Source organism: Colletotrichum godetiae (assembly GCF_030913485.1).
Source record: "Colletotrichum godetiae strain CBS 193.32 chromosome Unknown BDP55scaffold_5, whole genome shotgun sequence".
In the NCBI taxonomy this organism is placed as follows: domain Eukaryota; kingdom Fungi; phylum Ascomycota; class Sordariomycetes; order Glomerellales; family Glomerellaceae; genus Colletotrichum; species Colletotrichum godetiae.
The window spans coordinates 1,570,592-1,597,065 of record NW_026851253.1 but is presented as its reverse complement, the minus strand read 5'-3'; the positions used below and the strand labels follow the sequence as shown (position 1 = coordinate 1,597,065).

The following is a 26,474-nucleotide window of genomic DNA, read 5'->3' as shown; positions in this document are numbered from 1 at the left end:
GTGGTCGGCGGCGTTTGCTCATCATATATTCGATTTCTCGTGCAAGCAGAATCCTACCCACGACTGCAGGTCAGTTTGGCAATTGGCATTGAAACGCAACCCGAAGTGTTTTCAAGTTCGAATGGCAAGTTTCCATTGAGGAGTTCAACAGACATTGATGCATTGCGTCTGAGCACTTAATTTCGAGGTATTGAATGAGAAACGGAATTCTGCTGAAACACCAGGTTGACATAGTCCAGGTAGTTGTTGAGGTGAATGACATCGGATATCTGGATTTTTTTCTTTTTTTGAAGTGGCTGCCGAAGGGCATCGGAACCTTGAAGCGGAGGTGTCCCGGTGGTCCCCGTGATCCTAAAATTGTGGAACACCGGGTGACCTGCGGAGCCGTAAGCGCTGGTCCGAAACAAGGGCCGAGGTAATGGACGGCGGGCAGCGTTGGTTGGAACCAGATACGATACAAGACGATCCATAGGTAAGCACTGATAGTAGATTACACTAGTGAAAGAAGGATTGCTTATCATGCTCGCGAGGAGTCAGCCGGTAAGCACCCAGTGGAACATTGCATATTATTTGCTGTATGTTGCAGGGCTGATTGTACAAGTTGCATTCACGCTGATTCGGTTGGTTTGCGCAGGTGTTCGTGTATTGGTGAGTCCCCGTTGTGCAGGGTGAAATAGCTCCCACACCCATTCTCCAACGAGGGATTCTGACTGTCCAGGCCAGGCCTATGAGGAAAGGTAAGTTGGCACTAAGGTACCGGAAAGTGAGGTGAGGTGAGGTCGGGGAGATCCACACCTCCATCCCCAACAAGGGGACCTTGACGGCCAAGGTCGGGACTCCGCGTGTGCATGCGGCACAGCGGTTGGATGTTCACACTGCAACTAAGACTGCAACTGCAATTGCAAAGGAGTTTTGCCCATCAAAAGGAAGAGAAAGAGTCATTGGCCGATGGGATGTTTCCGACTCGGGGGGAAGGACCACTTGGGCAGAGACAAGTGCAAATGCCATCAACTAAGAAGGCACCTTGATGGACCCCTCTCCTTGGCTCCTTCTCGGAACGCGTGGGTGTACCAATTCGGAAAGACATGTCACGCTCACCTTCGCAGGGGCACCTGCCGTCCACGATGGATGCCATAAGACCAGCCGATGGCCCTCTTTCCATCTCTTGTTTTTCCCAATTCCGCCCTTTTCTCTCTTCTTCCGATTCCGTTATGCTTCTCTGTCTGCATTGATCGCTGCTGTGCTGTGTTCAGATATCCAGACAACAATTTCATTGACCCGAGGACTGTTCCCCGTCTAACCCACCCGAGTTCCGACCCCAGATTTCGACCCCAAGTTCCCACACCTCGTAACCCCACGATTTCATGATGGATGAAGAGCAATCCCCCTTGATGCGAATCCCCGCCGAAATCCGCATCATGATCTACGAATACCTTCTCGACGATGCCAGCGAAAGAAGACTTGCCGTCCGCAACAAGGCAATGTACCATTTGCATACCGGTGCCCTGAGCACCTACCGCCGTACCTCGTACCGCATTATCGAGAGGTCGTTCCACAGGCAATGCTTCGAGACGACATACGCACATCACCACCCGGCCAGCACCAAGTCCGTAATGCACCCGGAAATCATGGCCGTCAACCGCCGCATCCACCGCGAGACGAGCCACCTCCTCTACGGCCGTCCTCACGGCTTCGATTTCGGTAGCGATGTTGAGGCCGTGGTGCCCTTCCTCAAAGATTTGACGCCATCATCCCGCTCTGCGATCCAGGAACTCACGATTCGCAAGGACGGGCCTGTGATGCACTGCAATAGCGAGAGCGATAGACTGGACTGGGCGACCATGTGCGCCTACCTCCGCCGGCTGGATAAGATGATACCAAGGCTGCGCATCGTTGTCGAGGGCGGAAGACCGACGGCGGCGTGGGAGGGGCCGCAGGCGCTGAGCGTCTCGGACCTGAGGCTGTTGGCGCTCATTAAGCACGATAGCATGGAGTGGGTCGCTGAGTTGGCCAAGGTCGAGGGGATTGAGAAGCTGGAGATTGTGCCGAGGATACGGCATCTCCCCGCGCCCGGAACGACTGCAACGCTGCTGTTTGCTGCGTTTTCCGCGTCAATTGATACGGCGCTTGTTGGGTATTTGCAGACGGATTGCGGGCTTCCTGCCACGGCTGCGTCTCTTACAGCTTGAGACTGTTGGGCCTTCCCACTCGGGAAATCGGGCGAGTATGGACACGAGCCCACTGATTGCGGGGATGGAGCAAAAATGGAGAGAATGCGGAGTACTATCTGGATTTGGATGGCGTTTTGTTGGAGTAAGGGGTTCATGAACACACATATCCTACATGATGCGGCACTGGCACATGGGTACGGAGTAAGCACACGGCATGGTATCATTGGGGGATGTGAAGATACGGATTTGCAAAGGTGCTTCCTCAATTTACGGGTACATCGCACTAGCAAGCTACGTAATGGGAGAAACTGAAACGAATAGACGAATTGACAGATGACATGTGATAGGGACTTTTGTCCGTTGGTGATGACCGTGATGTTACCCGAGCCATATGAACAGACTGAGCTAACTCTGCCTGTATTGATTGTCAAGTTGTCAACTTGGTTGGTTTCTGTTGAGAGGCAGAAAATGAAGTGCATCTACAGGCAGATGCAGCCAAGGTGGGGGGCGCTGGCCGGAACTTGGCCCCGTGCCGTGAGCACTGGACTACCGACCGGGATAGAATATTTGCTACCTACCGATATTTGCAGCCTAGCATCCTGTCCAGTCTCATCTCTGGAGTGAGAATACAGAGTTGACGCGAATGTGGTAAGGGACTCAATAACCCAATGAGAAGAGAACATTCTCATTCGCTTGAAACGAGCATGTCTACCGTACTGGAAAAGACCTTCCGGTAGAGAGACAAACATGCGGCTGCCAAATATGAATTGAACTAGGTACTCAGTGGCTCTGTAGCCGAGCCGCATTTCACTGCATTTTGAACTCACTCAGAGAGGTCCTGGTCTACCGAATAGCACTTCTAGGTACGGAGTACGGATACCGTAATCTCTAGCACGTGTTTCGCGCTTATCTTATCGCTCTATTCACTCATGAGGATGCCTTACATAAGGATATCTTACATAAGGTAAGCACGAATCTAGGCAGCTCGATTCTCCGAGCTCCCACTGGCGGGCACGTCACAGGGGACAGTCTCCACTCTCCTGTCCACGCCAGCCAGTGTCTGGCCTTCACTCCACTACTCCAGCGCCATTCTCCAGCCACGGCTCAATCCACCGAGCTCGCATCGCACCGCAGCACTGCCCGGTCGGTCCTTAGCACTCGCCTCGAGCCAGCTACTGCTAACCTGACAGGACTCCATCGTCAGCCTTCCAACGAACCCCCCCGGACCTACCTCGTAACCCTTTTCGCAGCCGCGTGCGACGACGACACACCTCCAATATCTGCGTCCCCATCCATCGCGCAATTTCTTCACCTGCAATCGATTATCTCCGACGCTGTCGTTTGTCCTCTCCATCAATGAGCCGCAGCTGAGCATCATACGTCGCCTCGATCGATAACTACCCCGCCGGTTCGACTTCGATATGTCTGCGACTCCCGTGCCGCCGGAAGACCAGGCTCGCCTCTTGGAGGATGCCCTGGTCGCGGTGCGCCAGCAGACGGCCCTCATGCGCAAATGTCTCGACACGCCGAGCAAGCTCATGGACGCCCTCAAGTGCTGGTACGTCATTCCCGTTTCCCGGATTCCCGGGAGCTCCTAGGCTGCTTCTCTTCATACCCCGATAAGCTTCAATGGTCGAGACTGACAGTCCAATGCACCTCGTCCAGCTCCACCCTAGTTTCTGAGCTGCGCACAAGCAGCCTGGGCCCGAAGCAGTACTACGAGCTGTACATGGCCGTCTTTGACGCCTTGCGCTACCTCTCCGTTCACCTCCGAGAGAACCACCCCGTCAACCATCTCGCCGACCTGTACGAGCTCGTTCAGTATGCCGGCAACATAATCCCGCGCCTGTACCTCATGATTACCGTCGGCACCGCCTACATGTCTATCCCCGACGCACCTGTCAAGGAACTCATGAAAGATATGATGGATATGAGCAGGGGCGTACAACATCCCATTCGCGGGCTGTTCCTCAGATATTACCTTTCGGGCCAGGCCAGAGACTACCTGCCGACAGGAGATGGTGACGGCCCCGAGGGCAACTTGTCCGACTCGATCAACTTCATTCTCACCAACTTTGTCGAGATGAACAAGCTCTGGGTGCGGCTGCAGCACCAGGGCCATTCCCGCGAGCGCGAACAACGGACAAGAGAGCGGAAAGAGCTTCAGCTACTGGTTGGAAGCAACATCGTCCGACTGAGCCAACTCGTGGACCTGGAGACGTACAAATCAGGCATTCTGGCGCCTCTGCTAGAGCAGGTTGTGCAATGTCGCGATGTCCTGGCGCAGGAGTACCTGCTCGAAGTCATCACCCAGGTCTTCCCCGACGACTTTCACCTGCACACTCTGGACCAATTCCTCGGAGCCGTTTCACGCCTGAATCCTCACGTCAATGTCAAAGCTATTGTTATCGGTCTCATGGACCGCTTGTCAGATTACGCCGAACGCGAATCCAAGGACGACGGAGAAGGCGACCGCGCCAAGCTGGAGGAGGAGGCACTATCCGCTCTGCTGGAGAAGACGAAATTGCAGGCCGAAAAGGCATCACATGCGCCAGGTGGGGGCTCAGGTGTGGACGAGAACGGGAAACCCCTCGATCTCGATACAAACGGTGCCGCGCACGAGAGCAGCGAAAACGAAGCCCGTGCCGCAGAGGACCTCCCCCCACCGGAAGAGCCAGCTCCTTCGATCGCTGATACTGAGGCGACTGCCGTCAATGGAGAAGGGGCTGACGCAGAAAAGGGCATCCCGGAGAACGTGCAGCTGTACGAGATTTTCTTCAGCCAAGTAAAAAACTTGGTGGATGCGCAGCATCTCCCCATCCCAGACACAATAGCGTTGCTCTGCTCACTGACAAACTTGGCACTCAACATCTACCCCGAGAGGCTAGACTTTGTGAACCAGATTCTCGAGTATGCCACGATCAAAGTCCGGGAAAACGCAAACAACGCCGACCTTCACTCTCCCCCGGCACAGCAAAGTCTCTTGGCTCTACTACAAGCGCCTCTCAACCGCTACCTTTCCATCTTTACCGCTCTCTCTCTTCCCACTTACGTTCCCCTTTTCCAGTCACAGTCGTACCCGACTCGCCGTGCTGTTGCTGGCGAGGTGGCTCGCACTCTTCTCCGTGATCAGACACGGATCTCCACCCCAAGCCAAATGGAGAATGTGTTGGAGGTCTTGAAGGTGCTCATTAAGGAGGGCTCCCAGACACCCTCCAACTACCCGGGCGTTGCACAGCGCCGTGCTGTCGAAACCGACGAGACTATGGAGGAACAAGGTTGGCTGGCCAGAATTGTCCACCTCATTAAAGGCGAAGACAACGACACACAGTTCCGCCTGTTGCAGATGACTCGCAAGGCGTACTCCGAGGGCAACGAGAGGATCCGCACGACGACACCGCCGCTCATCACAGCTTGCATGAAGCTCGCAAGACGCTTCAAGACACGTGAACACTACGAGGACAACTGGGAGACCCAGAGCAACGCCCTCTTCAAGTTTATGCACTCTGCCCTGAGCACCCTGTACACCCGTGTCAACGGAGCCGGCGCTGCCGAGCTGGCCCTTCGTCTGTTCTGCGCATCCGGTCAGACAGCTGACATGACAGGCTTCGAGGAGGTAGCATACGAGTTCTTCGCTCAAGCCTTCACTGTCTACGAGGAGGCCATTTCGGACTCCAAGGCGCAATTCCAAGCTGTCTGCGTTATCGCGACGGCGCTGCACCAAACAAGAAACTTTGGCAAGGAGAACTACGACACCCTCATCACCAAGTGCGCCCAGCACGGCAGCAAGCTATTGCGAAAGCCGGACCAGTGCCGTGCTGTCTACCTGGCTAGTCATCTGTGGTGGGCCACGCCCATGGCCGTCAATGGCGAGGCCGACGAGACTGGAGTGAGTTGGGAGCGCGTACCCCATCAAGCGACACTTGCTAACTCTTCTCAGCTCTACCGTGATGGCAAGAGAGTGCTCGAATGTCTCCAGAGAGCTCTGCGCGTTGCTGACTCTTGCATGGAGACGGCGACGTCGATTGAGCTGTTTGTTGAAATTCTTGACCGATATGTGTACTATTTTGAGCAGCAGAACGCGGCGGTAAGTTTCTACTCTCTGTGCCGAGATTTTTGTCTCTGAACTTTGTGTGCTGACATGACTACAGGTCACCACCAAATACCTCAACGGCCTCATCGAGCTCATTCACTCCAACCTCGCCGGCAACCAGCAGGATTCGGCTTCGGTCGAGAACAGCAAACGTCATTTCTACCACATCCTCGAGAGTATCAAGGGGCGGCAGTACGACGGCATTGTCTTGTACCCGAAATAAGCACCGGTATTTGGGACCCGATTGGTTGCTAAAGCCAGCGGGAAGCACTAATCCAATTGCCACATGACGACACACCTTACGAGAGCAGGGAGAATGAAAGGAGGGGATAGGGAGAGGAACCGGGAGAGGGGTTTCTTAATCAGCGGCGAAGGGGCGAGAGGCCAACACGGGTTATGAGAACCTGGTTGAGGTTTGGAGATTGGAGCAGAAGGAGAGGAGAGAGTGTGTGAGTCAAGAAAAACGTGTTCATACGATAAGCGCATGCAAATGAATTGGAACAAGAAGAATCTGTGGATGTGTTCATGTACAGAAAGAGGTATGAAAAAGCTTTGCATGTGGCTTGTGGCCTTGATTGTATATACGTGTCGTTCGTTCCGTTTCCCGCTATCCAATTGAAGCGCTCAAGCTTTTGTCATACCATGCTCGTGTATACACCCCACGGAATGAGCGATCAAAACAGTTGGCATCACTGGTAAACGTAGTTGCAATTACACGTATGCCACCAGACTGCGGCAGTGTTGAAAATTTCGACTATCGTACCTTCGGAACATAAAAAAAGAACTTTGGAACAATAGTGTTGAGTAGCAGGATCCCCCTTCCCCCCCTAAACTCCTTGCAATGCCAGAAACAACAAACAGAGTCGGCAGCAGGCTTTCGCGACGGGCGCGAATAGGCCCATCGAACCCCGGAATGGCCCCCAAACGGAGTTTTTTTGAAAAAGAAAGACGTACAAAAAGGAATAGGGAGCAAGCGGCCCCCTTCGTACATGGATGGTGTCGTGCATTCAAAAAATGTGACACTCAAAACACACTCAACACACTCCAACCTCATACGAGAACACACAAGAAAACGGAATTCTGCCAAGCAACGGAGGTGGTGTTGGGATCAGCTGCTCTCTGCAGCCTTCTCCCATTCGGACAGCGAATTTGTGGCGTTCTGGATGATGCGCGCTGTCTTCTCGACGAGCTTGTTCGCGAGTTCCCAGTTGCCGGCCTCGACGGCGTCGCGGATAGCGGCAAAAGTGACGGGTTTATTGCCAGACCAGGCCTGGGGTCCAAAGATGACGTGCTTGAATTGTGTACGGTCAGGCATCTATGATTCCGTTAGCATTCAAAGTCAAGAATAGCATGAACAAAAACACGTGGGAATGAAAGATTTAAAACTTACACCACCGCCCTGCTCAAGGTCTAGCAACGCCGTCTCAAAGTCAGCCATGTGGTTGTTGAACTGAATACGCTTGTCGCCCATATCGCCCGACTCCCAGCCGCCGCCGCCCATGACTGTGCTCTCCCACGTCATCTCCCACATGGAGAAGCCCTTGACGTTGACCTTGGTTGCCGCAATGAGCTTCTTGAGAGGCTCCAGCGAGAATTTGTCTTGCGTACCCGCGCCCATGTGCTCGCAAAAGTTGGCCAGGTCGTTGATGTAGCGCTCGATGCGCTCACTGTAGCCCACCATGTCAAATGGTAAGATGGGCTTATCCGCGAGCTCCAGGATTAGGAGGCCGACAATCTGGCCCATCATAACGTGGTACTCGAACTCAGGGTCACCGATGCGCTGGACCCATTCGTAGTTGTCATAGCTGGATTGCGCGGGGAATCGTGCGCCCCTGAAGCCTAGGTCCAGAGAGCTGGTGCCGGCAATGTTCTGAAAGGGAGCCCAGTCGCCGTCCATTCCGAGCTCTTCCAAGTCACCTTCTCGTTGATTCCAGAGGTCACGGACGGTCGCGTTCAGGCTTGCGTCGAAAACGCGGTCGATGACGCGGAGGACAGCCTGTTTGAAGACGGGGGATCCTGCGGCATGAAACTCGCTGCCTGCTACGGCAGAGTCAAGGTTGATATAGGCAAATGCGTTTTGCCTGAGCAGTTCGTCGTTGTGCTCAACGAATTCCGTGGAGCCGATCATGTTGTACTCCTCAGCGTCCCACGACATGAATTCGATACTTCGGAGAGGACGCCATCCCTTGGAGACGAGTGTGCCAAATATGCGTGCCATCTCAATCAGCACCGCCGTGCCCGAGTGAGGTTCTGTCGCGCCGAAGGACCAAGCATCTCGGTGGTTTCCAATGATGATGGACTTCTGATCCTGCTCGATGCCCTCGATTTTGCCATAAACGTTCCAGATACCCTTCTGCTCCACAACGTCGTTGTCGTTCTTGAGTCGTACAATGGGCGAAGACAGGTTACCCGTCCACCACTCGGCAATATCGGGAACGCCTCCTGCCCATCCCTTTGGCACCTGCTCGCCATGGCCCTTGAGATGCTGAAGTAGGATCTGTGCATCGCGCCATGCGAGGGGCAGACTGGGGATCTTGGTCAGACCCTTGCTCTCATCGGGCTTCATGCGCGGCAAGTTCTTCTTGCTCTCCCAGCCGGGTGTCAGGGGGTCACCAAGGACCCAGTTCGATAGCCCGACGGTGCCTCTCTGAACACCATCGGCGGGCATGAAGCGACCGTTCGGCGCGACATCGCCCAATCTGAAGCCGTCATCCGCAGGGTCGCTGTACACGATGCAGCCAGCGAAACCAGCGTCTTCTGCCGCCTTGACCTTTAAAGCCAAGTTTGCCTGGGGACCATAATAACGAACAAGAGCGATCGCGCCCTTGGTGTCGATGCCGTGGTCCGCAAGTTTCTTGAAATCAGACCTCCCACCGTAGTTGGCGTATATCAGGGGTCCCTTAACGTCTCCTGACTTGGAGAGGCCGTGGAACACAAAAGTCTGGTGTCCAGCTGCTTCTCCCCCGATTTCTTCTTCCTCCAGCTTCGCAGTCCATTTTGGCTTGCCGTCATCGCCCATAATCTCCACGGCGCGTCCTCCGGCCTTTGGGTAGTTCATGTATACGTAGTATTCGTCGACGTTGACGTAATCCAGCCCGGCTCTGGTGAACATGGACTCGACGTCCATAGCCAGAGCGTAGTCGCCCTCAGTTCCTGCCATGTGGGCGTATTTGGTGTAGTGAGCTACCGACGCCTTCAGTCGGCGGCCCTCAACGTTTTGTTGCACGTACAAGCGTACGTCCTCGGGGTTGAAGCGCAATCCGCCATTCATGCGCCTAGCCATGCTCGTGAAAAGATCGCTCATGAAAAGTGCATAAAGAATGCCCATGACGAAGACAACAGCAAACACCCGGGCAAAAATGATAATGGCCGTCCGCGCCTTATCCTTGTCCCATTGAGGGAACGTAAACCGCGGTCTCGTCGTCGTCGCATTCGTCTCGTTCGAATTGTTTGAGTTGTCGCCCGAACCCGAGGGCAGTCGAATTGTTGGACGCAGATTTGGCATCCGCCATCGCCAAGACCACTTCCAGCGTGATAAGGAGAGAGCGAATGGTATCCGTTTCCCCCATATTGACGGGCGCGATCTGTCGTCGGCGTCCCCTATCTCGAGCTCTTGCATCTCCCGGCGCACGTATGCCGTCTCGTCGCCATCGTCGTCACTGCCCCATGAGCTATCTTCGTCATCTGTTTCGACTGTTGGCGGCCTGTAACCGTTCGGGCGACGTGATGAAGTTGCGACGCCGTTCCTGTGTAGCAGCGACTGCGATTCCGTCTCGGCCTGGGAACGGTCGTCTAGCGGGGAGCGCGGGGGTTGCCATTCGGAGGGATCGGCCGGGCCACTTGTGGCGAGGGCTTCATCGTAACTGGGGATTGGCGGTACAGATTCGTACCGGTGATCGCGATCCGACGGCATCGTCGCGGTTGTCGCTGGTCAGGTGCAGGAATCAGAATTGCGCTGTATCAAAGGGAAGTCGAAACAAGCCGTCTATCGGCATCCGTATGGCAGCGAAGGTGAAACGAGCGGTATCGAGTCGGTCGGGTGACGGCGGAGATAGAGAGAAAAGGAGTGTTGGAAAGGCGCAGCAACATACGACGCTATCGAAATACTATGACGGAAGAGAAAGGGGTCCCATGGATGCTGCTTGGGAGCAGGCAGACATTAACCGGATCGACAGGATTAGGAAGAGCTAGATGATGAGGCTACTTTCAATGTCGAATCCGCTGGCAACGACTGAGCTCGATGGAGGTGGAATTGACTCTGCGGCTGGCGATGTCGAAACACGAAGGTTCGTGATTTGGCATGGATGAACATGGAGGTGCTACTGTCCCGTCTTCCGTGCGGCAGTGGGCCGGTCCCCAGGCAGTTCCAGTCCCAGTCCACTGGCGACCAGTGAGTGCAGCCGCAGTTTAGTGACTCTGCCCACTGCAGAGTCCCCTTCTTTGCCAGGGCTATCCAATCAAAAGTGACGAGTGTCTTTCTGGGCAGTGATTTCCTGCTTATGTACAAAGCAGGTTCTCCGTGATTACCTAAGGCAGCTTACGCGGATTCGTCAAAGAAAGGAAACCGCGGGATGCCATACGGATTACGGATACGTGCACGATACGAGAGAGAGGGAGCCGAATAACAGCCGTGCTGATGGTTACATAAGCGGGATATCCATGGACCCGATTATGTCATCAGCACAGCCACTCTTGGCCCCCCCTTGGCTGTCACTTCTCTCCATTGCATCTCTGATGTCTCCGTTTCTGGATTACAACTCCCACCCCTCCCCCTTCCTTCCACCCCTTGCAAGTCTCGAGTGAGGAGATATCCCTGCTGCCCCCTTTCTGATGACGAGACTCCCCACTCTGCCCCCTGCTCTCCACCGACGGCCACCTGTTCCCAATTTCAATGTGACCCAACAAACCCCTGTGTGCGTTTGTGCTCCATCTTTCAAAACGAAGTTCCTCGGGACTTCTCGCACGGGTTTCAGGTCGGCCCGGGCCCCGGATCGGCGCCCAAGAACCGGGAGAATCTGCCGCCCGGCGATTCATCCTGCCGTCCCCGGATTCAGAGATATCACGGACATGGCAAGTAGGTATGGGTATGAAGTGCCACTAAGAGCTGATTTTGACTTTGATCCGATTGTCGGATACGATGACGGATAGATGTTTGTATCTTGGAGGTGCTCATGGCTTGCTCCGGGCTAGCAATACCCGGATGGAGGTTGCGCACCTGCTAAAATAATTAGGCCCGACATCCTCATCATGTTAGACCAGTGGGCAGACCTCCCGCTTACACTTTCTACTGGCTCTGCATTCGCTATGTTTTTCTCCACGTTGTTTTGGAGGGCATCGCAACTGTTGCTGCCGTGGATTGTTCGAGAATCTTTCTTGTAAGTAAGTCTCTTGAACAACTGACAATCGAATCAGCCAGGCATTGTGTACAATTACAACCCTCTCCTCACGCTACTCCGATACCAACTAGTCGAATCCATCGCCTGACGAACTCGAACCTTCACTCATAGTTTCCAGCTAGAGGACTCGAACTGACCCATTCTCGACATAAGCACAGGTTCCTCTCGAACTGGCTTGCCAGCCGATCCGAAACCACCCACCACGGTCGAATTCGAGGCTATCACCGAACATTTCCACTACATCCCCAGAGCTCCACGATCCATTACAAATTCCCTAGGAGCCTTGCGTTCGTCGCTCGATTCAGAGCTTGCTACTACCACGTTGGGGCTCCCTGAGATAGTCACATGTCGCTGTCAAAATCCCATGCTTGCGCGAATTCTTGTGCATTTGGAGTACCCAAATTGCTACAACGTTTCGTCCTACCCGAACTTTGGATTTTGCTTCCTAAACATCACTCACGGCTGTTTCCCTCAGTAGACTCCCTTTAGACTTTGGCCACCATCACTGGATGGCGTTTGTGTGACTTTCTAGAAGCGTATCTACTGGTGACACAAACGCTCCCGTCTAGGAATGGTAAACTGATGATCGTAACACAAGGTACCAAATGCTGTACGCAGTTATACGCGAACGAACACAACATCGCGAGATCTCCGTGTCATCCATCACTCGTGGTCTTTTGCCTGGGTTGAACTAAAAATGCAACAGCGCGGTCGGTTCGACTTCTTCTGGCTGTTGTGATCTCGCGCGACACCCTCAATTCGAAAATGCCGCTGCGTCAATTTGAACAATTGGCCGTTTATTCCCGTCGTCGGACACGCTGCGAACATCTCTTTCCTCCTGGATTTGAAAGTGTCGATGCGAATCTTTCTGGTTTGGTCGATTTCCATTACCTAGGTAGCTTTTAATTTCTTGGTGTCGCGCCGTTGTCCTGTTCAACACGTTTGATCCACGGCCTTTGAAGGACTCCGTCTGACAGTAACCGATTTCGGAGCTGTCCAACGCAAATTTTTGGCTCCGGGATAACAAAGAAAAGCCACGTATTTATGCCTTCAGCAGCCAGTTTACCAGCTCGAGCCCCGAATTGGCCTGTCCCTCTGCCCTAAAAAAGACGGTTTCCCATTGATTCAGCCTGGTGAAGTACAGAAAACCGCGGCATTCCCATGCTGGCACCTGTTAGGCCCCTTAGTGCGTCGTGCTTGGGGCGCTATCGTCGTTGGCATTCTTGAGGTCAAGTCGCTCATCCATCACACAAGACTAAAGTAGTCTCGTTACGCAGAGTCCGGTCCAAGGTCACATGTAAGCTGGGCTAAATACCGAGTCACTGCTGATATGATATTTCCTGCGACGAATGCGCGAAATGTGCGAAGGGAAGCAGTACTGAAAGGCACATCTCCTTGGCAACTTCCCATCGCTCCGGTTGAAGCTTTCTAGCGAATGTCGCTAAAGATAGCCCTCACCCTACCTACTGCGTAGGCAACTAATGCACTCTCTCTTTTTCTCCCATGTTGACGACCTTCTTCCTCCAAGCCTAGCAACAGCACAAAACAAGCCAGGCAAGATAAGGTCTGCCATGACCCGTTTCAATGGTCTACGGATATGGCTTTATTCAACGTTGACCTGGGTTGAAGATAATGATATCGTCGCTCAAATCAATTTAGCCTAAAGTAGCATTTGCGATCCAGGCCTGTCCCTAAACTGCAACTCCGATTGCTGCCGAGAACCAGCTCGATCGCCGTGATACGTTGATAACCACCGCAGTATTCGCTCTCGGTAAATCCTAGCCAGCAAACAAGTGCAGCTCTTCCTCCAAGAGTTCGTCTTCCAACAATGCCGAAAGAATACCAAAGATCGAACGCCGTTCGTGCCCAGGCGCGCCCAGAAAAGCTCAATAACAGCCTGTCGTCGGTGCCGGCTCATATCCTAACGCCCTTGACAATCGCCATCTGAACCATATCATTGCTCATCAAACACGCCAGCTCCAGCGTAATCGCATGGTGAAAGTACGCCGCCATCGTCCCCGGGTGACAGCCCGCCTCGTTCCTCGCCGACTCCGCGACGAGCTCCGGCAGCGTGTGCCCCAGCCCAAGACGCCCGATAATCAGTTGATTCGCTTGGATAACAAGCGGCACGTCGGGATACCAATCTGTCCCAGAAACCCGTAGGTTTCCCAATCGTCAGCGAAATCATTGCCCAAACTGGGTAGAGAATTGGACCATTTTGCCGAGCGACATCGCCCGCGTGCTTTTTTCGTCTCGGCCGGCCTGGCCTGCATGTAATCGACGAACCTCGGTCAAAGATGAAATGTCTCCTACCAAGGCCGTTAGCATATGTTCCCTGCAGCTACCTCTCCTTCGTGTGTCCAGCCTCAGACGAAGATAGACGAAGAAAGTGGGAGTAGCGGCTTTGCTCACGCTTCCTGCGTCACCGACGCTGAACCCGTCGACGCGCTCGAGCGGCTTGAACCGCTGCAGTTGCTCTGTGCTCTGCCTCGTATGTTTGAGGATTCCATGTCAATTCACGTTGTCTGCACACGCCCGGCGATCATTGCAGAAATACTGCTCTTCTTCACGAACGCCCGCAAAAAGTCTGGGGAAAACGCCTCGATCATATATCTATGTCTCTGTTTTATTTATTCTGCTCACTGCGATAGATGTGGCGTCGTGTAAAACGTTCGGTCGTGAGCGTGTTTGAGCAGGTAATCGCCTAATCAGGAAAGGGGCCCTTTTTTCCCTCTTCTATTCATCTCAGCGCTCTCCAACGCGAGTTGCCATTATTTGCTCAACCCAAATAGTATTGATTGGCCACAACTGCCAGGCAAACTCTTGGGGACGTTGTTGGTATAGCACAATGTGTAGACTTCTCCACTAGGAATTACCACCGCTGGGAATATCTGAAATCGGCTCGTTGGGGTAGGCTCGGCGCCCGCGGATTCGATTGTATCGGCTTTTGAAATATTTGAACTTACGAAGAAGCTCTGTAAAGCCGACGAACAGAACTTTACAGACTTCCGTCGCTCGTTGTGCATAAATTCGATAGGAGGCTCCGCACGTGACTTGATATAAATCTGTAGGAACTAGAAACGCTGTCAGCCATCCGATCTGGTCTACGCTGCGAACTTGAGGGGAGAAAGAGAGGGAAAGCCTGCGAGGTCAAAGCATGGAAACGTCCAGGCTTCTCCCAGGTTATCGTGAAAAGGCGCTGATTCGCTGGTATAGTCCGCCAAAGAATTGCCATTGGTTCGTTGTTTGCTTTATTTTCCGTATTCGTATTGTGTAAAACTTGACATAAATGTTTGTGAGACACTTGTGTAAGACGTCGTGCGACTACTGCGGTTGTCAACATCGTTCTAGGACTCTCTAGCCGGGTCCGCGGGAATGCGCTTTTTCGATTCAGCCGACACTAAGGCAACCTGCAAGTCTCAGTATTGTAATTTTCGGAAACGTGCGAGTCGTAGGAGAGCGAAACTGAATAACTGCAGCTACTCTCTTGTGCTGTCGCCACCGATTCCGCGACGTTCTGAATCATCCTACAAGACACGGCCTACCGTTGAATAGCCTTACTTGCCTCTCCATGAACCACAGGACACGAGAATGACAATCTGTCGCCCTCTGAACGTTCTTGAACAATACACTAGGCTTTGACAGCAGATGTTTCCAACACTTAGCCTGCCGATCAGTAATTGGCAGGAATTGTCAGAAACAACTGATTATTGGAAATTGGCACTTACAAAGTTGCCCTGACTGCCACAAGCAGACTCAACGAGACTTTATGACAAATATTAATCAAAATGTCAACGAACTTCGAAACTCGTGCAGACGACAAAGAAGAGCAATCCTAAGTTGTATTCTCGTCCAGTCGCGTCGTTGGAAAGTGTGCAAATTGCTAATTGAAGAAAGATCGCAGTTAGCCAAGACTCTTCAACATTCCCAGATTTTACGAGATCAAAGTGCAAAATCTTCGTGGAACAAATAAATCTTGCTTACTGGTTTGAATTTGACTCTTTCTCCTAGCAACCTGGGAAGGTCTCGATATTTCTCGCAAATTCCTAGAGCCTGCATTCCTCGGTCGAGGTCATGTTTTCACCAATTGTTTTGGTTAGTAGAGACAAGGGACTGATAGCGAAAGGCTTTGGACTTCCAACGCTGTTTCTTGGCTTGTTGGAGTTGACTCTGTCAACTACTTTGCCTGACACCAAGAGCTTAGTTAGGCAACTCCGACAACTCGAACAGTCGTACCACGATCGCCCGCATGTTGCATAGTTGTGGCTGACAACTTGCAACAAGACTTTCACTATATTCACGCGTCGTACTGATCCCGGCATTCGGCCAATAGGGGCCTTGCCGCGAGTTGTCCCGACGAAGGCACAGCCGGCGGGAACCGCTTGGATGCCATTGGCCTCTAACTGCATGCCCCCGGAGTCGTCCGTCGAGGGGAATCGATGAGACATTGATTGCCTGCCAGTGTGGCATAACGACCGGGAGTTCGTTCCCGGCGGGAGCAGATCGTGATTGTTGCGTGACACTGCAGTACTGCTTCTCAGCCCCGGAACCTGGCTTCCCTTGGTTGCTGGCTGACTTCTCTTGGCCAGGTTTATGTTTCTTTTTCTGGCCGAATAGGAGATATGGCCGAGCCATCATCGCCTTTTATTCGCTCCTGCAGAAGTTTGTTGGGTAGCAATTCCATCGATGGCTGGGGGGAAGCGAGACGATCCAAAGAGCCAAAGTTCACAACTTTCTTGGGCCCGGAAGTCTCTGGCCAAGGTCCCGGATGAAGGGGAGTATCAAGTGATGGAGAGAGGGGATTGTTCAGTCGACGGGATTCGATCGATCGTTGCAAAAAGTTTTCTTGGGTTGTTGGATGCTGGAATCTGGGATGTTTGGTGATGCTGGGGTGGACCGGAGCTGGGTAAAATTGGTTCACGCTGTAAGTAATTAGCTCAACAGACGAACATGGTCATGTCTATAGGCTTCCTAGCACCACAGGGCCTCGTCACACAAATCCAACGTCTTGCCTACCCTGCGGAACAGCATTTCGAAGAACTGGACACAGGGTAGGACAGAGTTTCATCCTACAGTAAGGAAGGACAACATCTGGCTTAACTACTTGACTGATGATAAAAGTCGATTATCAGGCCCAGACAGATAATGCTGGCTGGTACGTGCTGGCGAACTCGTAACCAGGGGGTGTTCTGGTAGGATGAAGAACCTTTCTCTCCTGCTGTTAGTGCCCGACGGCGTCTCCGCCGAACTTCGTAGGCGGGATCCTCAGCACCACTATCGCTAGACTTGTACTACTTAGCCCACTCTTGAACTTGTTCAACGGCTCTCGTTCTCGGCAATTTTTTAGAAATAGCCATCAAGAACCATCCGAGAACACCAAAGCGAAACGGTCTAAATGGGCCGTTTTCCAATGTCCGTTCGTCAAAGCGTGATGTCTGGTGAAGAGAAGGGGGGGAGCCTGAAGGGGGGTGGGTGTGGTCAGCCCCATCTTCTGGAAGTGAGGGAAGCATGTCAAAACAGGCGATTACACAGTTCAGAGTTGACGAGGACCATGGGACGCCAAGGAGACGGGCAAAAGACTGTCTGACTGCTACACGGTCAACCCAGGTTCGGGGACGCATCGGTGCGGTTCGAGCTGCCCAAGAAGTGTCAGCTCGAAAAAGGCTACTTGCCCGGTTCTCTGTGCCCTGCAGTAGTGTGAGACGACGCCGTCCGTCACGAGACCTTTCTGTCATCGTGAGATTTCCGGTCTGAGCTGCGTAGCGTCTTTGTTCATTCTTGTCTACGTAGCCTACCGCTAATAGTTGCCCCAGCGAAGTCTGCGAGGGCCTCTGCGCATCGACAATATCTGAAAGTGTGGTATTTCCCCCTAACTGCGATATGCCGATGTGTCAAGCGCGGGATGGATCAGTGGTGAGCATTGGCATCGGCGCCAGTAAGAACCAGCGGTTGAGGGACACGGTGTCAGAGGAGCGGGAAGACTCCCGGATGAGGCCCGAGATGCATGATCACTCCTTAGCTCGTTAGCCACATGGACTCTGATCCTCATCTTGCTAGTATAGCTATGCGGGGGATTTTCGAGATCCTCGGTCTTGGTCTTCTAGTGCTCATGATTGTTATTTTCGGGCACTGGTGGCTCATTAGCACCCCCTGATGCGCCCCCTGAGCTGTGAGATGATGGTAGCCGGCGCGAGGTAATACACATGTTCACGCGCGCCAGTGATGAGGAGCAGCATTTATTAGCGTCGACGCCTAGTAGCTGTCAATATCCTTCTAGTTCTCATTATGAGGAATCCTGCAAACCCGTCGAAACTGTAAAGGCAACGGTCTGCGCATAGTTGACACGAGAGAGACGAAAGACACGAGGCGCCACAAGACCAACCGAGCCTACTACCGAGCCCACAACAGCCTACTGAATCTGATGGGCAATACAGTCCCACACCCGCATACCTATCTCGCTATCGCAGACACATCCGCTAAGAGCTAAAGTTTTCGGGTACGAGGTTCTGAGTTCCAACGAGTTCCTAACAGGAGCCCAAAGGCTGGCTGGGAAGGGGGACACAGAAGAGATTGGGTCCCCGGGGCGGACAAGACCTATCGTCCGAGGAACGAGATCCAGTGGACTCTCTATTACGTCAAGATTTTGTTACACGCCCGTTGCTGAAGCGCTGAAGCTTATTACACTCCCGTCGGATAGCGGGACGCAGCGATGAAAAAAGAATAAGGCCATCTCCCACTTCACGAGCAGGCGGGAAAAAGGGTTCGTTCATAAGCCTCGGAACACACAGGGCTTCCAGACCTGACTTCCCTGTTTGACGCGGCGGCGGTCCCATGGTTCACAGACCGCCTCGGGGTGAACTTCAAAGCTTCGGGACAGACTCCAAGAAGGGAGAACGGGCTAGTCCGCCGTACTTTTTGCAAAGTATAAAATTTCTAGTCGTCGTAGTGGTCGAAGAAGAGACTTTGGCGGAAGTTGAATAGGGAAAAGGGACCCAAGATGAAAATGCTGGTCGGGGAACGGCGGCCCGAGCTAATGTAGTTCGAAAGCATTGCGATTCAAGGGGCACGTTTTAGCCGCTTTAGCGCAGGGCGTTGGCACAAACCTGGAACCCGCTAGCTGACACGAACTCTGCGAGCCAGTGAGCTAGAGACAGACGGCTGGAGAGATGGACAGACGGACAGGACACATGGCTGGGTTTAGCGAGGACTGGAATGTAGTGTAGACCAAGCGGAATCTATCTACAGGTGGCATATGGGCTAAATTTCACAACCTGGCGCTCGGAATGGTCCCATCCTTTCCGACCCTATGCCCCCTCCCCGACCCTATGCCCCCTCCATCCCTTCGCTAGGTAGAACATCAACTCACTCGATTCAGTTGATTCAGTCGACTCAGTCGCGGAGATCAAGAAGAAGGGAGGGAAGAATGTTGTCAGTCTCGGATGCTGCGGCGGCTGACTGGTCAATCTGACTTCGGATGTTTTAACCAAATGGGATTAGGAACAAGGAAAGGCTTGCGATCAATAACCTGAAGCATCTGTTCGCCTACCCGTCCGCGTCTGTATCTCTACCCCGAAGACTAATCCTAAAATCGTAAAAACGTGATCGGTAGTTGCGATTAATCTTTTCTTTTTCCACTGGAACATGAGAATCGGGTCTTGTTCACCCCCCTCACAGCCGCAGCCTCCGCCGCCGCTTCGTCCGTGTGTGTGTTGTGGCTTAACTCAATCCCGTTTCCCGCCTCGCGCTAATCTTCGTAGTAATAACTCTCCTCTATGGATGCAGAGGACGGAGACTGCTCCATCGCGTTTACCTTCCTCCTATCGAGCTGCGTTCCTATACCGACAGCATGACTCTCCGCAGAGACATTCTTTGTCCAAACCGCGCCAGTAGCTCCCAGAATAATCCACCGTGACCTCGTGCCCCGCCTCAATGCCCTTGCTCACCAGGATGATGCGCTGTGTGCTCATCCACACGAACTGCTGAAATTGCGCGTTGGACTTGCAGCTGTGGTTGACGAACCTCGTAAAGTTGCCTTGTCGTCCCTGCCAGATTTGGTAGGCGCGTACACCAGTCGAACTGTCCATGACATCCATGTTTTGCAAATCTTTCGTGATGAGGCCGACAAACTCTCCTATCGCTGCGCCGCGCTCAAACGGACAAAGAGCCATCAGGCCGTTGTTGCGTCCATCAGAGGTCCGGAACACCTGCACCGGGCAGGGGCTCCGGCGCCCGGACCCGAATAGCGTCGGGAAGCAGTAGCATGAGTTGATCTTGGGGTCTTCGGATTGCTCCTGGCCGCACGAGTGACATGTGTGCATGCCCTGGACGCAAGCTACGGCGTTCATCGGCGGCACCCACCGCGGGTCATCGGTGCCCCACGCGCTCATGTCCATGACGGAGTGTTCGAGCTGTTCGAAGCTGAAGTAAGGGTCGTATTCGAGATATGTCGACCGGAGCGGAACGGGATCCGAACCGTCCTGGCGGACAACCCAGTCATGCGGGTGGCCGCAGAACCGACGCTGCGCGCCCTCGCCGACGATCATGAGTAGTTGGCGCCACGTGGGGTGCAGCGTGTCCGCCGCGACCTCGATTCGCGGCCGAAGGTACCGGAGTCGTTGCATGCTATCCGGGTTAAATCCAACTCGGTACTTGCAGAAGCGGTAGAGTCCCATGCCGGCGAAGACGAGCGCGGCCCAACCTCCCGCATCCTTGATCTCTTTGTAGCCGCGCCAGATAGCCATCTTATTCCGCAACTCCTTCTCAGACCACCCAAAGTCGTTACACGCCTCGATGAGCGCCGCCTTACGACGTTTGGTGGGGGACATGCCCGGGTTCGTGATGGCGAGCAGCTCAACATACGAGTCGAAGTGCTCGATCCACCGCGCTTGGACAATGACCTCGATCGAGCGGCACGCGCGGCTGGCTTGCGTAACCTTTCGGCAAAAGATGTTGCTGCGGTTGAAGGTTCCCTCCATATCGATCTCAGTCAACGTGCCGTCTGCCGAAGGCGCCTGGAGCAAGCCGAGCTCAAGTTGCTCGGGGACATGAATCTTGCCGGCGTTGTTGATGGTTGCTGTTGCCGCCGTTGCCGTGAGCTGCCACTGTTCCAACAGACTCTGCGGATCTAAGCTGATGCCGCCATGGATCTGCTCCCAGACGCTGACGACGAACTTGTCAATGGAGGACTGCTGCGGGATGAAGACAACGTCGTTTTGAATCTTTGCGCGTTTGGGAAAGTGGTTGGCAACCTGCATGTGCCTCTGACTATCCGGCTGCTCTTCCTCCACTGGGGCTCCTCTGACTGGTCGTAGAGCTCCCGTTCCTCTTCTTTGAGTAAAAGCATTTGCGTCGGTCTCGGGTGATATTTGCGGTGGTCCTTGGGATGGCGTCCGTTGTGTCCGGACAAATGCCCGGCTGGCGCTTGCCGCGACGTCGTCCATCATCAATTGCGGGCTGATGGTGGGCGGTGTCGGGTGTTCGATGGTGTTTTCTCTTCCCACATTGCTCGTATTCGGGCTATTATTTGCGCTCTGTGAAATGATGCCAGACAAGTCTACCATTTTCTGTATAGTTGGTGGTGGTGGTTAGCAGAAAAACCTCTCGTACCCAACCAACTACCCAACCACCCATGCCACAACACGGAGGAGCAAGTGAAATAGACCCAGCAGTAAATCAGTCGATGCTGAGTCATCCACTCTTTATCTGTCTTGATTGGGTATCTCCGGGATAGTCTGCGCTGTAGAACTGGAGTCCCACGGGCAGCACGAAAGCTGAACACTTGCACGAATTCCGGCGCCAACGCGCGGTCCAGCCCGCGATGATAAACATGGAGATGCAACTTACCGAGACCACGGGAGAGCGGGGTGTTTGCCCCTGCGTTCCCGGCTCGCCGTCCTGGATGAAAGCTTCAAATCGAAGCACCGGATTTGCCAAGTTTCCAGACGAATAATCCCGCAGGGTTTCCGCAAGCTGGTCTAGAATCACCCGGCTAAGACCCTCTCGCAGAGTGTCCATCTGCTGCTCCGGGGACGTCATGATCCAGTTGCGTTGGCGGTAATGATCGGTCGGCGGGAGAAACACCTTGACGGCAAAGGGATCTTGTTCGCGCTGGAAATCAACTAGTCGGCGCTTCAACACCATGTCCGGGTGGGTTGACGACGGTAAATCGAAAGAATCGACAACCGTTTGCCGAGGGTTAAAGGATCAAGAAGAATAAAAAGGAACCAAAAAACGTGTCAAAAGAGACAGCCTAAAGAAGGAACGGATCGAAGCTTGTCTCTATCGTTGTCAAACGGTTGATTACTGGGTATCATAGCTGGCCTGCGGGCGGGTAACGGCACCAGGCATCAACTTTCAACCGAAGAGTGTGGGAGGCCAGCACAGTTTTAACGGCGGAGAAGAGAACGAGGACGCAGTGAACTGAACTGTGAGAGATATTCAGGGTCCACCTTCCTGCTCGTCTTTGCTCTGGAGGTGGGGTCAGTTGTGCCAAAGCAAGGTAAGCCGGGCCTGTCTTAGTCTCTCCTCCTCCTGGGTGTGTATACATGTGTCTATGGCTGAGGGCGAGAGGTGTGGGTGGTGAACCGTGGCCCGGTGGGTGTGTTGCGAGTGAGCATCAGTCGAGAGAGACGAGGAGAACGTAGCCAGAGTCTAGCCCATCAAACGCCAGCCTAACCTGGTCGAGCAAGGATCGTCGATGGGCAGACAGAACCGAATTGCTGCGTGGGCAGAAATTCCGAGGCGGAAGGGGGGGGTGGAACTGGGCAGAACGATCCGCCTCGGCATCATACACTTTTCGTCGCTTGTTTTATTTATTAGCGGCGCCGTCACAGCCACAGTTGCAAACGGCTCGACCAAAAGGTTTTCTCCTCACGTGTTTTTGGCTACTGCTCCTGTTGCTGCACTGCTACGGAAGCATGCCCGAGAAACGGGCTGGCTCGGCCTAGTCTCCCTTTCGTCGAGCAACCTTTCGCAACTTGACACTTTTACAACTCAACACTACTGCAAGTCAGAATCGTGACAGTGACGCTTGAACCCGAGTTAACCCCTTGTATGACCCGATAGACTTGACATGAGTCCATGACTGACTTGACTGACTGGTGGACTAGCGTCGCCGATACACACACACTTATACTCTCACTCAGAGGACACACACAGGGGCACACCACACACCAGTACGTAGTACATACATAACACGAACAGGGGCTCAACCTTTGGAACAAAAAAAAAGAAAAAGCGTCATACAAATAGAGTTTACGTGGCGTCGGCTAGCCGACGTCATCCCCGTCCCAGTAAGGTTGCCTGGAAACAGTCAGTCTGAGCCCAGCCACAATTCTCGCTGTTAGGGCTGCTATTCAACCGTCCGTCTCTTCTCGTGGAATTTGGACCGGGGACCGACTTCTTGGCCTCAGCTTCTTCTTCTATTTTTTTTTGCACACCAGCGCCAGCGAACCCGAGAGAAGCCTGCCGGTGGGCTCAAATTGCCGTCAAATGCGCCCTTCGGGGGGCAGCCTCAAACCTTATTGTTATGAGTTGAGCCGCCGACACTAGATGCCAAATTCCCCCGAACATTTCATCCTCTTTCCCTTATGTATGCCCTTTTTCGGGCAGCTATGTGGTTTCACATGTCTCTTTTAGGTCGACATGAATCTCAGGCTCGGTCAAACAGGAACACCCTTGACTATCGCCAGCCCACACCCCCTTCCACTTCCTCACGGATCCCTATGTGCTATCTTCCACATCCATTCCTGTCGTATAATCCCCCGCTGGCATGCTGGCATGCCGCTTGAGACTTGCAGCGTATAAGTGAGAAGTGATGGTCACCGTACTGGCCGACCTATCATTGTTCCCTCCCAATCGGACCGCTCCGTGATATGTCTTTATTAAGGTTCAGCCATTGCACGGCGACCTGGTAAGCGGAGGTATTGCCAGACAAGAACTAGCCAAAAATGCCCACTTGCCGGGGAATCATTCGAGAGGCTTGTACGGGTAGCTATTTTCCCCTAGGTTGCGCAAAGCTAAATGAACTAGAAGCTTTTAGGGATAGCGAAAGCGAATTACCGTGAGATCGAACATCCGGCGAACTTTCTTTGCGCTTCTCGTTGATTTGACAGGTCCTGCGCTTATTATGGCTCACGGCGCTTGTCTTCTCCCTGCTTCCCTTGAGAGGGCACAGTTGCGAGCCGACTCTGTGCAGAGCAGAAGAAACGGATCACCCAGAGGTCCATGTTTTCTCGTCGCTGTTTCTTTCGATCAGAGTTTTTCCCTACACACCCTCCCCCCCTTGTGGGTTGCGAGATCTCGTGTGCTTGGACGAGCTTGCCATCGGGTGTCCCGAATGCAGTCTGTCTGTGACGCTTTTCAAAAGTTTAGTTGTCGGCAATTCATCCTTAGTAGCCAGTACGCACAGGGCTGACCAACGGTGTGGCAGAAGCTACCATTCTGCTGGTTCAGTTTGACAGTTCATGCATTGTCAAAGATTCGACAACATCGAGCATATTTGCATTTAGCCTATTGCGGTAAACAATGTTCCCAGTGCCGGGTCTTTTTTTGCTGTGCTGATTCGGCTTCTCCCGAGAACCAATCGATTTAGGCCGGTGAGTCTTCTTTTTTTGCTGCTAGCTCAGCTTATTTGTTGCTAAAGACGAGTACCTACTCCTCCTCCTACACCACCATCTCCAGAAGTGTAATGCTTCGTAAAGTCATAGCCAAGTGCTTGTGCGCCCTGCCAGTAGAACCTTTTCGTAAGCCTAACTGCGAAACTGAAAAGAAATAACGATCAAAACGTCAGAGTGGCCTGTCATCCAAACTCACCTTGCTCAATTCTTTCAGCTTTTCTTGATCTGATTCAGCGTCTTTGCAAAGCTTGAGGAACGGGTCGGAAGCCAGCACCTCGTCAGGGTGGACGCTGAACATGCGTCGCAAATTGTCGCTGGATATCGGGTCAATAATGTCTTGATACTTCTGTCGACGCACTTGGTCGTAGACTTCCAGAATGCTCCGGCTCGCCTTATTGCGATATATCCCGGACAAACACTCGTAGAGACCTTCGACGTCGACGATGCCGCCGGTGAGGCCGAGACCCCCACTACCATGACGATCGTCAGCACAACCTGCGCGCTACGGGCCACGGAAATTACCGAGCGAAAAGAGCAAAGATGCCTACAAGGGGTTGCAGAGGTGCGCTGCATCTGCAGCGAGCAAAATCCGGCCGGCAATCATTCTCTTGGCTAGCCGTTGATGGACCTTGTATGGGCTGATACTGACGAGCTTGTACTCGTCCGGTTTAGGGTGTCCAGGTAGTATACTTCTAAACCTCTCCGGCTGCCTGCCGAGAATCTCTTCGGACGTCGAGCCCGTAGCTTCGCCATACGTTACACGCCATAGGCCGTCTTTGGTGATTTTGGCCGCCATGAACCAGTCCTTCGAATCCAGAATGAAGTTGGAGTCTGTGTAGCCAAAGCGGCCAAAGTCGTAGTAGACCTGTGAGCGCTCATCAGTTCGTCGACCTGACACTTGAGCACCCGGACTGCTCGATCAAGAGGACCACATCAACAACGGGCCGAAAGAGGGTATAACCTACGTTCGTGGCCACGATCTGCTCGTCCCATGTCCTACCAGGAAATTCGTTCCCAAACAGCGATCGCCGGACAATGCTGTTAGCCCCGTCGCACCCAATAACAAAGTCCGCAAAAAGCTGTGACTTGTCCCCTGTGTCCCCGTTCTCCACGTCCACCCAGGCACGGGAATCGTCTTGACCGATGGCTGTCACCCGATGATGAAACAGGTACGTGACTGATGGCAGATGCTTCGAGTGATCGTAGATCAACCGCGCCAGGTCGCACAAGGGCAGTGCAACCATGCGATCTGGATCATCACCGTCAATCTCGTTGCTGATGCCCGCAATGCGCGTCCCGTCTGGCTTGCGCCATGCGACTCCATCGGGAAGAAACCCGTCTTTCCGCAGGTCGCTCCCCAGCCCGGCACGATTCAGGACTTTCATCGCCGGTGGAGCGTAGTGTGTGGCTCTCGGCTTATCGTCGAGCTCCAATGTCTGCTCAACGATCGTAACGGGAATGGCGTCCCGCCCCAGAAGCAGCCCTAGCAGCTGCCCAGCAGGGCCGGCCCCGACAATGATAACCTAAACGGTATGCTCAGTCAAAGTTTGATAGTGGACAGGCCAGCGTGTTTACATTTTTCAGCCCTGGGGACATGGCTAGCTAGTCAGTACAGAGTAGGGGGAGGTGTGCTTGTCAAAGAAGGTTCGGTCACCCAATTGTTAGGGGGTTATTGCGAAGAAAGGAGGCTCGGGAGGATTCACTCGGAAGATAATTATCTAGTAAATTTGACATACGGTGTACCCGTACGTGTAATGATGCGTGGTTCAGGTCAAATGTAAGATACAGTAGGGCGTGTGCATCTGTGGTTGTAGGGAACGGAGTACACTCAGGGTCTTTTTTTGAAGTAAAAGAACCTTTGCAGTTATGAATTCGTTGGAAGTTACATTCGATGATGCGTTGCTCACTCAGTCTACGTCTCATGTGAATACCGCATAATCCCCGTTCCCCCGCGCCCATCACCGGCGCGGGCACCGGAACTCCTCCACATCCAGAATGAACGCTCGCCGGACTTAGCCTCCACAAACACCCGTGGACCCCACCATCCATCAACCAGCGATGTAACAATGTTGTGTGTGTCCCCCACATGGGGTACTATCTAATTAGATTGCCTTAGTTTTCTCTTCATCAGGCACCTAGGTGGCCCACTGATTGTTGGCCTGACTATTTTCGGCATGGCTGTATTTCAAAAATCGAA

At 53.4% G+C, this 26,474-nt stretch overlaps 7 protein-coding genes across 7 annotated transcripts; 3 read left to right on the top strand and 4 right to left on the bottom strand.

The window, feature by feature from the left end:
- Nucleotides 1–1,263: 1,263 nt before the first annotated feature.
- On the top strand, nucleotides 1,264–2,420 carry BDP55DRAFT_317378 (uncharacterized protein). The gene has a single exon (XM_060566733.1). It carries the CDS (start codon nucleotides 1,365–1,367, stop codon nucleotides 2,187–2,189), a length of 825 nt encoding a protein of 274 aa, XP_060434770.1. The 5' UTR covers nucleotides 1,264–1,364; the 3' UTR covers nucleotides 2,190–2,420.
- A 796-nt stretch (nucleotides 2,421–3,216) lies between these two features.
- Nucleotides 3,217–6,487, top strand: BDP55DRAFT_602440 (vacuolar protein sorting-associated protein 35; the record flags this gene model as incomplete). The annotated part of the gene is made up of 4 exons (XM_060571062.1): nucleotides 3,217–3,729; nucleotides 3,837–6,060; nucleotides 6,112–6,258; nucleotides 6,323–6,487. The coding sequence occupies exons 1-4, from the start codon at nucleotides 3,593–3,595 to the stop codon at nucleotides 6,485–6,487; spliced, it is 2,673 nt and encodes an 890-aa protein (XP_060434769.1). The 5' UTR covers nucleotides 3,217–3,592.
- Nucleotides 6,488–7,372: 885 nt separating this feature from the next.
- Nucleotides 7,373–10,177, bottom strand: BDP55DRAFT_724631 (PA domain-containing protein; the record flags this gene model as incomplete). Its single annotated transcript, XM_060578912.1, has 2 exons — nucleotides 7,373–7,579; nucleotides 7,655–10,177. The coding sequence occupies 2 exons, from the start codon at nucleotides 10,175–10,177 to the stop codon at nucleotides 7,373–7,375; spliced, it is 2,730 nt and encodes a 909-aa protein (XP_060434768.1).
- Nucleotides 10,178–13,337: 3,160 nt separating this feature from the next.
- BDP55DRAFT_649518 (uncharacterized protein) lies at nucleotides 13,338–14,221 on the bottom strand. Its single transcript, XM_060573913.1, is given in 5 exon segments — nucleotides 13,338–13,373; nucleotides 13,385–13,530; nucleotides 13,542–13,804; nucleotides 13,947–13,969; nucleotides 14,073–14,221. The coding sequence occupies 3 exon segments, from the start codon at nucleotides 14,168–14,170 to the stop codon at nucleotides 13,575–13,577; spliced, it is 351 nt and encodes a 116-aa protein (XP_060434767.1). The 5' UTR covers nucleotides 14,171–14,221; the 3' UTR covers nucleotides 13,338–13,373; nucleotides 13,385–13,530; nucleotides 13,542–13,574.
- A 5,256-nt stretch (nucleotides 14,222–19,477) lies between these two features.
- Nucleotides 19,478–21,220, bottom strand: BDP55DRAFT_543419 (SET domain-containing protein; the record flags this gene model as incomplete). The annotated part of the gene is made up of 1 exon (XM_060568406.1): nucleotides 19,478–21,220. The coding sequence occupies one exon, from the start codon at nucleotides 21,218–21,220 to the stop codon at nucleotides 19,478–19,480; it is 1,743 nt and encodes a 580-aa protein (XP_060434766.1).
- A 1,884-nt stretch (nucleotides 21,221–23,104) lies between these two features.
- On the top strand, nucleotides 23,105–23,700 carry BDP55DRAFT_649505 (uncharacterized protein). The gene has a single exon (XM_060573912.1). The coding sequence runs from the start codon at nucleotides 23,249–23,251 to the stop codon at nucleotides 23,447–23,449; it is 201 nt and encodes a 66-aa protein (XP_060434765.1). The 5' UTR covers nucleotides 23,105–23,248; the 3' UTR covers nucleotides 23,450–23,700.
- A 566-nt stretch (nucleotides 23,701–24,266) lies between these two features.
- Nucleotides 24,267–26,135, bottom strand: BDP55DRAFT_649500 (uncharacterized protein). The gene is made up of 4 exons (XM_060573911.1): nucleotides 25,853–26,135; nucleotides 25,243–25,800; nucleotides 24,826–25,142; nucleotides 24,267–24,747 (listed from the first exon to the last, which is right to left on the bottom strand). The coding sequence occupies exons 1-4, from the start codon at nucleotides 25,871–25,873 to the stop codon at nucleotides 24,447–24,449; spliced, it is 1,197 nt and encodes a 398-aa protein (XP_060434764.1). The 5' UTR covers nucleotides 25,874–26,135; the 3' UTR covers nucleotides 24,267–24,446.
- Between the last annotated feature and the right edge of the window lie 339 nt (nucleotides 26,136–26,474).